The following is an 18,171-nucleotide window of genomic DNA, read 5'->3' on the forward strand; positions in this document are numbered from 1 at the left end:
CGGGAGGGGGCGGAGCCGAGTGGTGAAGTGTCGGCCTCCTTGCACACTGTATCCAGGCTAAATATCGGGTAAAAGCAAAGCACTTTTTGCTTGGGTACCCGATATTTATCTTGGATACCAGCTTAGCGCGGGCTCCCTGCACCCGTAACCACTGTAAATATCGGGTAACTAACCAAAGCGCATTGCTTTGTTACCCGATGTTTATCCTGGTTACGGGGGCGAGGAGCCAGAGAGCGCATGCACAGCGAAATCCTACGGATCGCGCTGCTCAAAAAACGTTACATGCTGCGTTGCTCCCGTCCGGTGGTCAGTTAAAAAACGACTGACCGCGACGCAGCGGATGCAACGCAGCATCATAAGTCACAATCCATCACTAATGGAAACCTATGGGGAGAAACAGGATTCCTGCAAAATATTTTGCAGGATACCGTAATTCCTCAAGGCTACGGATTGTGACTGATGCAAAACAACGGAAGTGTGAACTTAGCCTAACACCGGTGTGTTTCAGAAACAAACATACCTGGCTGTGATCGTATGGTCAGTGCATGATACATGCTGCTCCCATATCAGCTGACAGGTTCCCTTTAAACAGCTACATGATTGTGATACACGCCAGTCTGAAATATTCTGCATTCTATTAATACAAAATATTTCAGCAAACATTATTAGTCATGTAGATGTTATTTTCCGTGCCTATTCTTTGATTTGCTCAACCTCTTGATTTTTTTTTATTTCACTAACAAGTAAGAAGAAATCATCTTGGTGCTAAAGAAACTTAGATTTGGCTTTGGTTCAATATGTGGATTTAAAAAAGGAAATGTCTTTAACCTCGAATGCACTGTTTATCGGACTTGCCAAGGTCCCGAAAGACTCTAAAGGTCCAGTCACACATAACGAGATCGTGAACGAGATCACTACTACGTCACACTTTCTGGATCGTTTATGAGTCGTTGTTGAAATCGCATGTTGGGTGTCACACATAACGAGTTTATGAACGAGCATGCGTCCCGTATAACGATCTTTGAAATCGCTGGGACCCTGTCACACAGCTACTATGTTAACGATTCCAATCCCATTAGGGGCGTAGTAAAATGCAGTGAGTCACGTAGGCGTGCATTTGTGTCGCCTTTTCCGCTTTCATTGGCGGCCAATACTGCGTTCTGATTGGGCGGCCGGGCGGGCGTCGCCTTTTCCACCCCCTCCGCTCTGATTGATAAGGACCCTGTCACACAGCTACTATGTTAACGATTCCAATCCCATTATGCAGTGAGTCACGTAGGCGTGCATTTGCGTCGTCTTTTCCATACCCTCCTCCGCTTTCTTTGGCGGCCAATACTGCGTTCTGATTGGGCGGCCGGGCGGGCGTCGCCTTTTCCACCCCCTCCGCTCTGATTGATAAGGACCCTGTCACACAGCTACTATGTTAACGATTCCAATCCCATTATGCAGTGAGTCACATTTGCGTCGCCTTTTCCATACCCCCCTCCGCTTTCATTGGCGGCCAATACTGCGTTCTGATTGGGCATGCAGGGGGCGTATCTAGCGGTTAAATTTTGGATCGCGTCCACCCTTTGTCACTTCTTTTGCGCTTTGCTTTGAGATAGAACCTGCGTCTCCACCCTGATTCCTTCGTCCATTGTACCCGGTCGCTTTGTTGGTGTGTTTTTCGGATCGAAGCCGCAGTTGCACCTGGAGTATCCTTGCAGTGCTGTCGAGTGTCGGTGAGATCGTATTTGCGATTCCGCTTGGATTCTACATTGATATACACTTCTTTGAAAAGGTAGGTCTTTTTTCTTGTTGGGGGGGTGGGCTTTTTTTTGAATAATGTTCTTGCTGTTAAGATATATGTTAATATTTATTATGTGAGTTGATTGCTGTTAGATATATGTTAATAGTTATTATGTGAGTTAAAGTTGCTGGCTTTTATCTGTGCGTGTATAATGCCTTTTAAAGAGGGGTCTCTCCATAGTGCTGTTTGTAATGTGTCCTATCCTAGCATTGCTGGCTCTTTTGTCTCTCATTAAATAAAATATAGAAATGTGGCACTCCTTCTATAGTCGCTGGTGCTTGGATAGGGTCCCACCCCAGATCAAAAAATGAAAAAAATCCAGCACTCAAAGCATTTAACTGAAATTGTTTTATATTTTATTCATGGATCTCTGTAATTATTAAAGCCGTTTCCGTCATCCGACCTTCATCAGTTTACGCATAAAAGGTTCTGTAGAAATATATGAAAAAGCTGGACCAGAGGAAAAAGCTGCCCGTCCCGGTCTGCAGTCAATGTCACATACTGTCTACAGAACCTTTTCTGTGTAAACTGATGAAGGTCGGATGACCGAAACGTCTTTAATAATTACACAGATCCATGAATAAAATATAAAACAATTTCAGTTGAATGCTTTGAGTGCTGGATTTTTTTCATCTTTTGTCTCTCAGCTACAGCCGCCATTTTGTGTTTCTGCCACACATAGGGGCGGCCATTTTAGTCTCTGCCACACCATAACCAAAAATTGTGATCGGTTTATTGCAACTTCTTTTATGTTTACATATAAATTTTTCATTCTTTATTTCAGATGGCTTATTATAACAAAGAAGACTTTGTGCGTGAGCTGTTGGATTTGTATCAATCACTGCCCTGCTTGTGGAGAATCAAATCCACAGAATATTCAGACAGAATAAAAAAACAAGCCGCCTATGCCCAACTGGTGGATCTTTTTAAAAAACACAGTGGAGGCGAGGCGGTGGATGTCAAAGTAGTAAAAAAGAAGATCCAAGGCTTGAGGACTGTATATAAGAAAGAAGCAAATAAGGTGGACAAATCAAAAAAGTCAGGGGCCGGCACTGACCAGGTATATGTTTCTCCCTTGTGGTATTTCAATCTCCTGGAATTCACAAGGGACCAGGAGCTACCACGAATGATGGAAAGCTCCTACCAAAGAAACGTAGACCTGGAAGCAGACATTGAAAACGATGACATCCCGATCGATGACAACACCTCCGCTGTTGTAGATGTAAGTACCTTATTTGCTTCACGTTACATAGTATTCAAACTTTTTATGTACATGCCATTGAGGAACACAAAATAGTAACTTATTGTTGCCATGATTTATTGTGCAGTTTGGAAATGTTATCCCTTCCAGTTCAGATAAGTACACTCCAATACAATTTTGTCACACTTTAATTAAATTTACTAACTATTAATGTATGACTTTTAATTAACATTTATTTTTCTGTTCCCGCAGAACCCTCAGACAGATATGGTGAGGCCCCAATTGAATGAGAACCCCACCACATCGAGCGAGCCTATTGTGGAGGATAATGAGGCACCTGCACCCTCTGGTGAAATGCGGCGAAGACAGTTACGCAAAAAGAAGGCCAACACCCCTGTGACATCGGCTGAATTTTATTCTTTGGCAACCCAACTGCTATCACAGCCAAAAAGCACCCCAGTCGATAGCTTTGCCGCATTTGCATCGGACAGACTCTGCAAATTGGATTCCACACAGAGGGAGCAAGCCGAAAGACTGATGTTGGAAGTCCTAAGAAAGGCAGGCCGAGGAGAACTGGATGACAATGACACGATATGCAAGAAGAACCAGTCCCATGATTCTAATACATGGATTCCTCGCCAGCCCCTGCAAAGTACACCGAACAGGATGCATCCACCACGCTTGCAGCTTGACCACCCCCCACAGTATCCCCCCCCACAGTATCCCCCCCCACAGTATCCCCCCCCACATTATCCCAGGTATTCAAATGATTCATTTTTAAGCCAACTGTCATCTCCCACCCGGCCTGAATATGTCCACCAATATGAAGACGGCCACTAAATTTTGTTATTGTTGTTGTTTTGTTATTTGAAATTAATTTCAATTGATTGTTATATTTTCATTGTAATAATAAATTTATGTTGTTTCAATCTTGCTGCCTGCGTTACTTAATTCAGCATATGGTTGTGATGCCCTGGCAAAACACGGTAGTTACAGAGATTGTACCATACTCCACCCTCATTGGCATACCACCACACAACCCACACACTCATGTACAGCAAACAACCAGTAAAGCCTAGTCACCCCCCTCGTGGATAATGGGATTGGTGCATCTATACAGATGCCTACATGTAATATGATGTTTGTGAGTGGTGAGTTTGTGAGTGGTGATAGCTGTTAACTTGCTTTATGCAATGAGACATACCAAACAGCAGATATCAATTTCAAATTTTTTATAACACATGAATATGGATACAATAACAAAAAAAAAAAAACGTTAGTTGCTGCTGCCCTCCCCTTGTCCAGCCACATAACGGGCCAGCAGCGCCGCATGCCGCTCCACTCTGGCCATCAGCCTCCTGTGGGCCGACAAAATCCTTCTTTGGGAGGACATGATTTCGGCCAAAGTGGGTATGCCTATGGAGGGAATGGTAAAATTAATAAATCATAATTTTTATTTCTGCTTATTATTACAAAGTAGGAGATTCATGACTTACGGTTATCCCCCTCGTCCGATACAGACTCACTTATGGAGCCTGGACTAGCATCTATGATAACAAAAAACACTTTATAGTACTCAACAGCTTTTTGTTTTGTACTTTATATGGCGTTAATGTTATATTAAAAAATTACCGGGGGGCGATCCGGCCGGTGGCCCCTGTGGGTGGTACTCCTCCTCCTCCTCCTCCTCCTCCTCCTCTGGTGGCTGTAGATCCACCGGGGGCTCGGGCACATGCTCTCCCTCCTCTGCGGCCCCTTGCTCCTCTGGGGGTTCTTAAGAAAATATAAAGTTTAATGTGGTTGCGTTATGATACATATAGGACTGTGGGGGGTACATTGAAATATATGGCGGACTACGTAGCCTACCTTATACAAGGACTATGGGGGTGAATTTGAACACATTGTGGAATATGTGGTGCAGTATAATATATGGAGAACTCTGGGGTGAATGAAACTTCATGGAGAACTCTAGGAAATTCATTACAGTTCATGGAGGACTATGGGATGCATTCTAATATCTGAAGGGTTATGTGGAACCCTTTATACTATATGGAAGGCTATGTGGGGGCCAATATTGTATTTGGAGAACTAGATATGAGGGGGTACAAAAATACAAGCAGGAGATGGAATTTTTTTGTGCTGAGGGAAAAAGACCCACTACCCACAGCACCCGGCTTTGCCATGCTCTCTCTGATATGGGAAAAGCTGGGTGGTGAGGGAATGATGTTTTGCCAAGCATGGCGAAGCTGGGTGCCAAGGACAAGAGGTATATCAGAACATATGAAAACTGTGTGCTGATAGAGGGTTGTCAGTTCATGGGAAATATATATATATATATATATATATATATATATATATAATAAATATATATACATTAAAATATATATATTTATTATTTAAATATTATCTGTATATATTTATTTTTATAATTATATATATATATAATTAATATATTATATATTTTTATAATTATATATATATATAATTAATATATGATATATTTTTATAATTATATATAGATATATATTATGTTTTTTTTTTTTTTATTATTATATATATCTAAATATATTTTTCGAATTGTATCTATATATCTATATATATATATATATATATATATATATATATATTTTATATGTTTTATATATATATATATAATCTATCGATCTATAAAATAGATTATATATATATAATTTTAATTAAGTAAAAGGATATATATATCCTAAATATATACATTTAAATCAATATATTTATTACTTATTATATATGTATATTTTCTTATATTTATATTTATATATAATTAATATGAATTATATATATATTTAATTTAAAAATATATGTATAGACTTATATATATATGATATATATATATTATTTATATATGTATTATATATTTATATATTTATTTTTAGAATAAATATATATATATACATATATATATATATAGATAGATAGATAGAGATATATATATATATATATATATATATATATATATATATAAAAATAAATAGATATATATTTAAGAACACCATTATACGTTGCCAAGGCACACTCATCTGCGCCTACCTTGGTTTTGTAACTCTGCTTGTATGGCAGAGATCCGGGCACTGGAGCGGTACCGCAGATCCGCTAATTTTTTTCGGATCTGGGCGCAGGTGCGCTCCAAATGAAATCTCCTCCTCAACCCACGTTGGATCCTGCGCAATACCGCTTTCTTATGGAGAAGTGGATGCTCTTGCGCCTCACGGCAATCATAATCGCGAGCATCCACTTCTCTAATTAGGTACCGGACCTCCGCCTCTCCCCAAGCTGTTGCCCTCCTGCGTGCCGCCATTGTTCGCTGGTGTGTCTACGTAGCAAACGCAGTTGCGTCACCCGCGGTAACGCCTCTTCACATCTGATTCGACCGATAGCGTCACGTGAACGCTAGCTCCAATCAGATTGGGGTGGACGTTGTTGATCCTGCTCCAGCCAATGGCCGCCGTCGGCCATGGCGGGATTGTTGATTTGTGAAATATTACAATGCTATGTTTGAAGGTGAAAGTGCGACGCACTTTTAACAAATCAGAATGATCTTTGCTGCAGAAATGAGATCGCGCCATGACGCAAATGCTGTGTCAAGGGGTCGTGGTATCACACACTGCGAGCGCACATACAATTATAAGAAATCGAAAAAGAGATGTCGTTTGAAGGTTTCGGGGACGCACAAACGTCCCCGTTTAAAAACCCCAAATGAAAATATATAAGGCTTCATATTCATAATTTGGGGCCTCCGGGGGTGATGTAACGGCAGCAATGGTGGTACTGCTCCCCACAGTAGCCCTTAATAGTGAATGAATGACAAACAAATCTTGTGGAAAGTTAAAACAACTGTTTATTAAAGTAATCATTTTGCAAAAATGACATTTTATTATAAATGTGATGAACATAACAATACAAGTAACCATATATTTTAAAATTAGTATAAATTTGATGAACATAATACAAGTAACCATATATTTTTTAAAATTAAGAAGGGAAGTTTCTAAAACCAATCAATACAAGAAAATAAAACTCAGCATAATAAATGTGCTCAATACAAGTTTATCTAATGCTGCCACGTAATTGCACCAGGACCATTAAAATATTGGCAGTACTTTTCTCGACAGGCCTTCGCATCATCGGTATTTCTGCCGGGCGCCAATGGTTGAAGTCCTGCGATTGCGGGATCTTCAGAATGCCATTCGCCAAGCACCACTTCGCCATTTAAGTCATCAGAGTCTACAAAGCCTGTTGGACAGTACGTAATAGCATCTCGCCGTCGAAGAAAGTTGTGAAGGGCGCAACAGGCCAAAACAACTGCGTCTATTGATGGTAGACTCAGGTTAATTGGTGTGTGGAAAACGCGGAAGCGATTTGCCATTATCCCAAAGGCATTTTCCACAACCCTGCGTGCCCTTGATAATCTATAATTGAACCTTTGTCTTTCCGCCGTTAGACTTTTCTGTGGGAATGGTTTCATGAGATTGGGATGAAGTGGGAAGGCTTCATCGCCCACAAATACAAAGTTAAGGTTTGCGGTAGTGTCAGAGTTGGGGGGCAAATGCAGTTCACCATTTTGCAAACGTTCACCAAAGCCTGTGTGTTCTAAAACCCCACCGTCAGAAACCCGGCCATTCATGCCAACATCAACAGCAATAAATTCGTAATTGGCATTCACAAGGGCCATTAGGATGATGCTGAAATAGCCCTTATAGTTATAAAAATAGGAGCCGCTGTTCAGTGGTTGAGTGATCCGCACATGTTTCCCGTCCAAAGCACCACCACAGTTTGGGAACTGCCAAAGGTGTTCAAAATCGGTGGCAATCTTCTGCCATTCCTCCACAGTTTTGGGGAACTCAATGTAGTTACGCAGACTGTGGAAAATTGCTCTACATGTCTCCGGGATAAGAATGCTGAGCAGGGACCTTGAAATTGCAGAAGAAAAATGTAAGTCTTGCAGGGAGCGTCCGGTGGCCAGGAAACGCAGCGTGACTGCCAATCTTTCATCTGCCGGGATGGCAGCACGCATCGCTGTATTCTTGCGCTGAATAATTGGCGTAACTCTTTCGAGTAAAAGGCTAAATGATTCTTCTGACATCCGCAGAAAATTGCGGAAATCCTGAGGATTATTTTCCTGGAGCTCTCTTAGCAGTTGCATGTGGGAGTATTTGTACCTCTTCTGCAGCCACTCTCTGGTCCACATGCGGCGCTTTCGTTTGGAACGCCTCTGTTCCACTTCACGTAGCCGACCGGCCTCAAACATCAATGCAGCACCCAGCACAACACGCTGCATGTCGTTCATGTTGTCCACACTGCAAAAAAACATGTAAAGATGAGAAAAGTTGCTATAAACCAATCACATTTTTTGGGGGGTGTAAAAGAGACACTAAAATGGCCGCCCCCATAGAAGTGCACCACTTCTAACTGTGTCAGAGAAACAAATGGCGGCTGTAACTGTGTCAGAGAAACAAAATGGCGGCTGTAACTGTGTCAGAGAAACAAAATGGCGGCTGTAACTGTGTCAGAGAAACAAAATGGCGGCTGTAACTGTGTCAGAGAAACAAAATGGCGGCTGTAACTGTGTCAGAGAAACAAAATGGCGGCTGTAACTGTGTCAGAGAAACAAAATGGCGGCTGTATCAGAGAGACAAAATAACCAGCAATACTACATAAGGACACATAAAAGGACGATGGACGCACAAAAGGACATATGTGTACAGATAACAACCAACCACTTTGATGATCCGCAAAAATAATTACTATCTATAAACACAAATACTTTCCATACTATAACAAAAACATGGAACAAGTAACATAGACTTTACGAAAATGACTTACCACGTCCAGAAAATGCAGCCGTCTATGCTATCTATTAATAATCGCAGTTTCGATCCTCCCAGCGACACGCTCGGGAACGAATGAGGGATATACAAGTGCAGATGCGGCTGCAGATGCGGCTTTGATCCGAAAACCAAGCAAGCGGGAACAAAGCACGAATGAATCTGTAATACAGCGACACGCTCGGGAATGAATGAGGGAAGATGCAGCTTTGATCCGAAAACCAAGCAAGCGGGAACAAAGCACGAATGAATCTGGGTGTAGTCACCGGTTTGCTCCTAGAAGACTCAAAAGGGAACAAAGCATGAAGTGATACCCAATCAGAGCGCAATAGTGTTCTCATTGCTAACCAATCGTTGCAGAGAGGGGGCGCGGAAATGGCGACGTAACTAAACACTATTGTTCTCAGCGCCAACCAATGGGCGCAGAAGGGGCGTGGAAACGGGGACGCAACAACACGCCTTCGTGCATCTCATCTAGGTCGTCAACGAAATCGTAAATAGGGTGTCAAACATACAGATTCATGCAGCCCAGCAGGACTCCAACGAGCCAAAAATGGCCCAAGCTGTTCGGCATCGATCAGCGATTTCGCAGCAGGGGGTGAATCGTTGGTACGTGTCAAACATGACGAGATCGCAATTGAAGTCGTTCTTGCGTCACAGAAACTGTGACGTAGTAACGATCTCGTTGTACGATCTCGTTATGTGTGAAGTGGCCTTAACTGTTCCAAAGTACTCTAATCTTAGTGCTACATCAATCCTAATCATATGCTTGTAGTATTGGCCAACGGCAATGTCTTCACAAGATGATAACCAGTGTGACAAAGAACAAAGAAGGGCTATAACACTCAAAAAGCACATTATCTTTTATGTTCAACAATGTCTCTTAGTTTGTTTTAAGATTATTTTATTTCCTTCTGCTCATTAACCAACATGTTTCGTAGGACTGTACAAAGATTATAGGGAGTACCCTATTCTTATTAGCACAAGGAAGTACAAGAAGCAATGGGATGAAACTAAGGGTTACATGTAGCGATGTTCCAGCGATCCTGACAATGATAGGACCTGGTCAGGATCGCTGGTACGTCGCTACATGGTCGTTAGTGAGCTGTCAAACAGACAGATCTAAGTAACGACGCAGCAACGATACGACAATCCTCGGCGGTTATTGGGACCCTGTCACACGGCAGCTATTCTGATGGGCGTTGAAAAGACAAAGTAAAAACACCGTAATGTATGCTGCCCAGCGGGACACCAATGATCAAAAAATGAACCAGGACGTCCAAGTACGATCAGCGATATCGCAGCGGGGGACCATTCGCTGCTATGTTTCACATGTAGTGAGATTGCTAGCGAGGTCACTGTTGCGTCACAAAACCTGTGACATTTCAGCGATCTCGCTAACAATATCGCTATGTGTGACGGGGGCTTAAAAGGAAGGTGATTCAGATTAGACATTAGGAAAAACTTTCTGACAGTGAGGGCAGTCAGGGAGTGGAAGAGGCGACCACGGGAGGTGGTGAGCTCTCCATCAATGGAAATCTTCAAGTGGAAACTGGATAAACATCTAGCTGGGTTGATTTAGGAAAACCTGCACTCGCAGGGGGTTGAACCTGATGGCCCTTGAGGTCCCTTACAACTCTACAAGTCTATAATTCTATGATTCTAAGATTGACACAGTCCACATCAGCCTTTGTCATCTTTTAATACATTTTTGGAATATGACTCTAAACCATTGTAATGAAAGGGAGTACCAACACAGACATTGGTAGAACATACAAACTCCGTAGACCTTGGCCAGAAATTAACCAAGGACTACACTACTGTTAGGCAACAATGCTAAGCGCTAATGTGGGCCTCACACGATACCATCTATCATGCGATCGCACGAGCGATTGTACCCGCCCCTGTCGTTTGTGCGTCACGGGCAATTAGTTGCCCGTGGCGCACAAAGTTGTTAAACCCCGTCACACGTACTTGCCTGCTGAGCGACGTTTCTGTGGGCGGTGAACATCCACTTCCTGAAGGGGGTGGGACGTTCGGCGTCACAGTGATGTCACACAGCCGCCGGCCAATAGAAGCGGAGGGGCGGAGATGAGCGGGACGTAAACATCCCGCCCACCTCCTTCCTTCAGCATTGCCAGCGGCCGCAGGTAAGCTGCAGTTCATCGCTCCCGGGGTGTCACATGGAGCAATGTGTGCTACCTCGGGTACGATGAACAACCGGCGGAGAGAAGAATAAACGATTTTTTAAAAATAAACGATGTGTAAATGATACACGACTTGTAACCGATTTGCAATCGTTCTGAGACGCTCGTAGGTGTCACATGAAACGATGTTGCAAACGATGCCGGATGTGCGTCACGAAATCCGTGACCCCAACGACATATCACACGATGGATTGTTTCGTGTGACGCCCGCATAAGCCTCGATCTTGCCTTACTCATAAACTTGCATTGGCTTTCCTGCCTATGATACAACCCAACCCACAGATGTGTCATCAAATAGCAAAAAGAAAGACATACCGTAAAATTTATTCTACTCTATAGCACTGATACTTTTAAAGTGGGCACCAGTGAGTATTTGGAACAGATTGCAGGGGTAATTGAGGGGTTTTGATGTTCATACCATGGGAAAAGTACGTGAATTTGATAACTTGAATAAGCCATTTATTTGGACATGTTGCCTACCTTTAAATACATTATCTACTTCTTTCCCCCAACATTTTACATCCAAATTAAATGGAGGCAACGTTTTAGTTTTGCATTTTAATCCAAAACTTCACATGCCATTTATTGTGATCCCTTTGTAGAAGGAACGTAATCAGATATGCCAGATCCTAACAGAGCTGTTCTCAGGTTTTCTCCTTCGCTTCTTCTCTTTCACATGTCCAGATCTTGGAGAAAATCACATTTTCTGCTGGAGTTTTTGTTGTGTTGTAATAAATAATGAAGAGCGGGAAGCCCACTGTGAGAAGCACAAAAGCATATTGTGGCTGTCAGAGAGAGCGCCTGTCATTCATGCCGCTGTCATTTTAAAAGCTTACTTCCACTTAGGGAAGAGTATTGCAGCTACTGTTCTAGAATCAGATGTTTAACGCTTTCTTATCCAAATTGTGGGAATTAATGCAAACATCATAATCCTTTGTGTTCAGTTATCATAAGGGGCCCCCTCTACAATAGGTGGACAGATTTCTTAAAAGCTATTAGTAGAGTCCTAATTATAAGATATTGTGAGCACAGAAGACGCACAAAAGATAAAAAAAATCATTATTGGCCCCAGCCTTTGTAAATTGTAGTAAAGGAAACGTGTTTAAGCTCTGAAAGGTCCAAATATATAACAAGGGATGTTCTTCAAATTATTAATACTTTATGTGACTGATTAGAATTTAATATAAAAATGTTCCTGTCCTTTGAAAAAAAAACCATAGAAAATATGGTATTGTTGCCCTTATGTCCCACAGCAATGTAAAACTGCTTTTGATGTACTTTATATACCAGTCTATTATGTACAGGAACTGTCTCAATTCCCAGGTTTGGTAACTCGCCATCTATTTCTTTTTAGTGAGTGGTTCATCTTTATCAGGATTCTGCCAGTACTTTTAGTGCTAGGATGTTCTTTCTTTGACTTCCTAGAATGCATGTGTGCATTGGCCTTGTCATTGCCTGATAGATCACTGGCCTGAATTCAGTGGTGTAACTAGAGTCTGATGGGCCCCGATGCAAAATTATTACCAGACACCCCCCCCCCCACACACACACACACACACACATGTTGATCGGATGTATGGGCCCTGGTACCATAAAGAATCCTATAAAGACATAAGTGTTGCACCTCTTCCTTCTTAATTATGTAGTAATGTCCCCTATCCTGGTAAATATGCCTCCCATTTTGGTATATATGTCCCGCATACTGGCCCTTTCCTTGGTAAATATGTTCCCCATCCTGGTAAATGTGTCCCCCCATCCTGGTGTAAACAGTATGTCCCCAATCTTTGTGTGCATGTCCACCAACCTGGGCCCTTTCCTGGAAAATATGTCACCTATCCTAGTTATATATGTTCTCCATCCCCATATGTTCCAAATATGACTCCTTTCCTGGTATATATGTCTCATACTGTGCCCCTTCCTAGTAAATATATACTCAATTCTAGTTTATATGTCTCCGATCCTAGGCCCTATTTTGGTAAATGTGTCTCCCATCCTGGTGTGTGTATATATATATATATATATATATATATATATATATATATATATATATACATATACAGTCATATGAAAAAGTTTGGGCACTCCTATTAATGTTAACCTTTTTTCTTTATAACAAATTGGGTTTTTGCAGCACCTATTTCTGTTTCATATATCTAATAACTGATGGACTGAGTAATATTTCTGGATTGAAATGAGGTTTATCGTACTAACAGAAAATGTGCAATCCGCATTTAAACAAAATTTGACCGGTGCAACCGTATGGGCACCCTTATCAATTTCTTGATTTGAACACTGCTAACTACTTTTTACTGACTTACTAAAGCACTAAATTGGTTTTGTAACCTCATTGAGTTTTGAACTTCATAGGCAGGTGTATCCAATCATGAGAAAAGGTATTTAAGAGGGCCACTTTCAAGTTGTTCTCCTATTTGAATCTCCTATGAAGAGTGGCATCACGGGCTCCTCAAAAAAACTCTCAAATGATCTGAAAACAAAGATTTTTCAACTTAGTTGTTCAGGGGAAGGATACAAAAAAGTTGTCTCAGGGATTTAAATTGTCAGTTTCCACTGTGAGGAACATAGGAAATGGAAGAACACAGGTACAGTTCTTGTTAAGTCCAGAAGTGGCAGGCCAAGAAAAATATCAGAAAGGCAGAGAAGAAGAATGGTGAGAACAGTCAAGGACAATCCACAGACCACCTCCAAAGACCTGCAGCATCATCTTGCTGCAGATGGTGTCAATGTGCATCGGTCAACAATACAGCGCACGTTGCACAAGGAGAAGCTGTATGGGATAGTGATGCAAAAGAAGCCATTTCTGCAAGCACGCCACAAACAGAGTTGCCTGAGGTATGCAAAAGCACATTTGGACAAGCCAGTTACATTTTGGAATAAGGTCCTGTGGACTGATGAAACAAAGATTGAGTTGTTTGGTCATACAAAAAGGCGTTATGCATGGAGGCAAAAAAACCACGGCATTCCAAGAAAAGCACTTGCTACCCACAGTAAAATTTGGTGGAGGTTCCATGATGCTTTGGGCTGTGTGGCCAATGCCAGCACCGGGAATCTTGTTAAAGTTGAGGGTCTCATGGATTCAACTCAGTATCAGCAGATTTTTGACAAAAATGTGCAAGAATCACGAATGACGAAGTTGAAGTTACGCAGGGGATGGATATTTCAGCAAGACAATGATCCAAAACACCGCTCCAAATCTACTCAGGCATTCATGCAGAGGAACAATTACAATGTGTGAGGGCCGGGGAGGACTGGTAGGCCCAGGAGGTGGATCCACTGGACCGAGCACCCCACCTGGAGGGCAGGGTACACGGTAGCTGGAGCACTAACGTGGCAGGAATGGGTGCAGGTATCAGGAAGCAAAGAGAGGACCAGGTCACTAAGGTCACAGCGTACTTTAAGGCAGTAATAGGAAACAGGAACAAAGACCTGAGCACCTAGCTCACAAGACAAGACATAGAAACACAAACGATGATCAGGCGCCGCCCACATGGAAAGGCCAGTCTTATATACTCAGCACAGCCTTAGGTCATTTCCTGTTGCAGCAGTGCTGGGGCTATAAGACCAGGTGAGTGGGCGCGGCCCGGTCCTATACAGAACATTAGTCAGAATCAGACTCCTGAGACCAGGAACAGGACTCTGGGGAGCAAGAGCGGGAGCGGTAGCCATGACCAGTGGACACGTGGACTGGATCAGTGGGTAAGGAGTGGTGCTGGGACACGGGGAGCGTGACACAATGTTCTGGAATGGCCATCCCAGTCCCCAGACCTGAATATCATTGAAAATCTGAGGGATGATTTGAAGCGTGCTGTCCATGCTCGGCGACCATCAAACTTAACTGAACTGGAATTGTTTTGTAAACAGGAATGGTCAAATATACCTTCATCCAGGATCCAGAAACTCATTAAAAGCTACAGAAAGCGACAAGAGGCTGTTATTTTTGCAAAAGGAGGATCTATAAAATATTAATGTCACTTTTATGTTGAGGTGCCCATACTTTTGCACCTGTCAAATTTTGTTTAAATGTGGATTGCACATTTTTTGTTAGTACAATAAACCTAATTTCAATCCAGAAATATTACTCAGTCCATCAGTTATTAGATATATGAAACTGAAATAGCTGTTGCAAAAACCCAAATTGTTATAAAGGAAAAAGGTTAACATTAATAGGGGTGCCCAAACTTTTTCATATGACTGTATATACCCTAATTTTGTATAGATGTTCCCTATCCTGGTAACTATATCCCTCATCCTAGTATATATGTCCCCATTCTGGGCCCATGCTGGTATTTATTTCCTCATCCTGTGACCCTTCATGGTAAATATGTTCTCCATCCTGGTAAATGTGTCTCCCTATCCTGATCTATATGCACCCCATATTTGTCCCCAATCTTGGGCTCTTGTCTTGGAAAACATATTGCTCATCCTGTCTCTGAAGGGAGGGGATCATGCTCTGCTTTAGTATGTCACATTACATGTTGACATTCATGGTTCCCTCAATGAAGTGTAGCTCCTCACAACCAGCAGCACTAATGCAGCCCCAAACCATGATACTCCCTCCACCATGTTTAACTGTAAGCAAAGCAAGTTTTTGTACTCCCATGCTGTTTGCCACCACCCAAGCTTGACACCACCTGAACTGAATACATTTATTTTGGTCTTATCAGACCACAGGACATGTTCCCAGTAATCCATGTCCTTCAGCAAACTGTTTGCGAGCTTTCTTGTGCATCATCTTCGGAAGAGGCTTCTTTCTGGGATGTCAGACATGCAGACCATTTTGAAGCAATGTGTGGCATATGGTCTGGACACTGACAGGCTAACTCCCCCTATAACCTTTGCAGCAATGCTGGCAGCACTCATATATCTATTTTTAAAAGACAACATCTGGATATGACGCTGAGCACATGCACTCAACTTCTTTGATCGACCATGGCAAGGTCTGATCTGAGTGGAACCTGTATTGTTAACCCACTGTATGCTCTTGGCCACCCTGCTGCAGCTCAGTTTCAGTGTGGTGGCAATCTTCTTATAGTTTAGGCCATCTTTATGTATAGCAACAATTCTTTTTCTTAGATCCTTCGAGAATTCTTTGCCATGATCTGCCATGTTGAACTTCCAGTGATCAATATGATAGAGTGTGTGAGCAATAACATCAAGTGTAACACACCTGCTCCCCATTAGCACCTAAGACCTTGTAACACTAATGGGTCACATGACACCGGGGATGGAAAATGGCTAATTGGGTACAATTTGCTCATTTTCCCTTAGGGATGTACTCACTTTTATTGCCAGTGGTTTAGACATTATTGGCTGTGTTGAGTTATGTAGAGGGCATACTAAATTTACAATGTTAAACAAGCTGTAAACTGACTACTTTACATTGCATCACAGTTTCATATACTCAGTGTTGTCCCATGAAAATATATAATAAAAAATTTACAAAAATGTGAGGGGTTTACTAATTTTTGTGATATACTGTATTTCTCCACCCTGGTATATATGTCCCCATCCTGTCTCCATTCTGCTATATGTCCCCCACCCTGATATATATGTCCTCCATTCCGGTATATACTGTATGTCCCCATCCTAGCATACATGTCCCTATCCTGGTATATATGTCCCTATCCAGGTATATATGTCCCTCATCCTGCCATCGTGATATATATATATATATATATATATATATATATATATATATATATATTGTGTGGTATCAACCGGCTGTATTACAAAGGGTCGTTATGTTTTGCAGAAGCATGGGTGCTCTGCAATGGGAAGTTGGCTGGGACCTGTGGTTCCACAGGGTTGAATTACATGCAGAGCCATGGAAGGGTGTGTCCTTATCACCTGTGGGTGTGGCTCCAGGGGTTAAACAATCCTGTCTCTGAACCTGGGTAGAGTGTGTCTAGGTCAGTCTAGGGAGAGGCTGGCTCTAGACTTCCAGTGTGTGCTGGAGACGGGGAGAGCAGAAGCAGGGTGTTTTGCTCTGCTCAGGAGACCTTCTGAAGGAAGGGGCTTTTAGGTCCATGTGCAAAGCCTGGCTGGAGCCAGGGGAACTTGGTAAGGACACTAGCCGCCTTCAGAAGAAGGTAACCCGGATTGGACTTTTAGGATAAAGCCAAGTACTGACAAGGGTCAGTGACACGTGCGAGGAAGTCCAAGAGTGTGTGGACTTTATGTTATGTGTTGGACTTTGAGGATAATGCCAAGGCATGGCATCTTTCTGTTATGTGACCTAGTATCGTTTATTTGAGCTGTTAATAAACCATATGGTCTGTTAAAGAGACAAATTGTTCCGGTGTGCGTTAATCCCGATACGTGACGTGTGGCTCCCATACACTCGGGGCCCACATTGTTACAATATATATATATATATATATATATATATATATATATATATATATACAGTTAGGTCCAGAAATATTTGGACAGTGACACAAGTTTTGTTATTTTAGCTGTTTACAAAAACATGTTCAGAAATACAATTATATATATAATATGGGCTGAAAGTGCACACTCCCAGCTGCAATATGAGAGTTTTCACATCCAAATCGGAGAAAGGGTTTAGGAATCATAGCTCTGTATTGCATAGCCTCCTCTTTTTCAAGGGACCAAAAGTAATTGGACAAGGGACTCTAAGGGCTGCAATTAACTCTGAAGGCGTCTCCCTCATTAACCTGTAATCAATGAAGTAGTTAAAAGGTCTGGAGTTGATTACAGGTGTGTGGTTTTGCATTTGGAAGCTGTTGCTGTGACCAGACAACATACGGTCTAAGGAACTCTCAATTGAGGTGAAGCAGAACATCCTGAGGCTGAAAAAATCCATCAGAGAGATAGCAGACATGCTTGGAGTAGCAAAATCAACAGTCGGGTACATTCTGAGAAAAAAGGAATTGACTGGTGAGCTTGGGAACTCAAAAAGGCCTGGGCGTCCACGGATGACAACAGTGGTGGATGATCGCCGCATACTTTGGTGAAGAAGAACCCGTTCACAACATCAACTGAAGTCCAGAACACTCTCAGTGAAGTAGGTGTATCTGTCTCTAAGTCAACAGTAAAGAGAAGACTCCATGAAAATAAATACAAAGGGTTCACATC

At 42.1% G+C, this 18,171-nt stretch overlaps 2 protein-coding genes across 2 annotated transcripts in view; both read left to right on the top strand.

Moving 5' to 3' along the window:
• Positions 1 to 18,171, top strand: part of PREX2 (phosphatidylinositol-3,4,5-trisphosphate dependent Rac exchange factor 2) — a 582,180-nt gene that overhangs the window by 75,593 nt on the left and 488,416 nt on the right. The gene's annotated exons all lie outside the window — the stretch shown is intronic.
• On the top strand, positions 1,651 to 3,956 carry LOC142244113 (uncharacterized). Its single transcript, XM_075316309.1, has 3 exons — positions 1,651 to 1,780; positions 2,574 to 3,011; positions 3,243 to 3,956. Exons 2-3 carry the CDS (start codon positions 2,574 to 2,576, stop codon positions 3,828 to 3,830), a joined length of 1,026 nt encoding a protein of 341 aa, XP_075172424.1. The 5' UTR covers positions 1,651 to 1,780; the 3' UTR covers positions 3,831 to 3,956.

This window comes from Anomaloglossus baeobatrachus, chromosome 6 (genome assembly GCF_048569485.1).
Source record: "Anomaloglossus baeobatrachus isolate aAnoBae1 chromosome 6, aAnoBae1.hap1, whole genome shotgun sequence".
Classification (NCBI taxonomy): Eukaryota; Metazoa; Chordata; class Amphibia; order Anura; family Aromobatidae; genus Anomaloglossus; species Anomaloglossus baeobatrachus.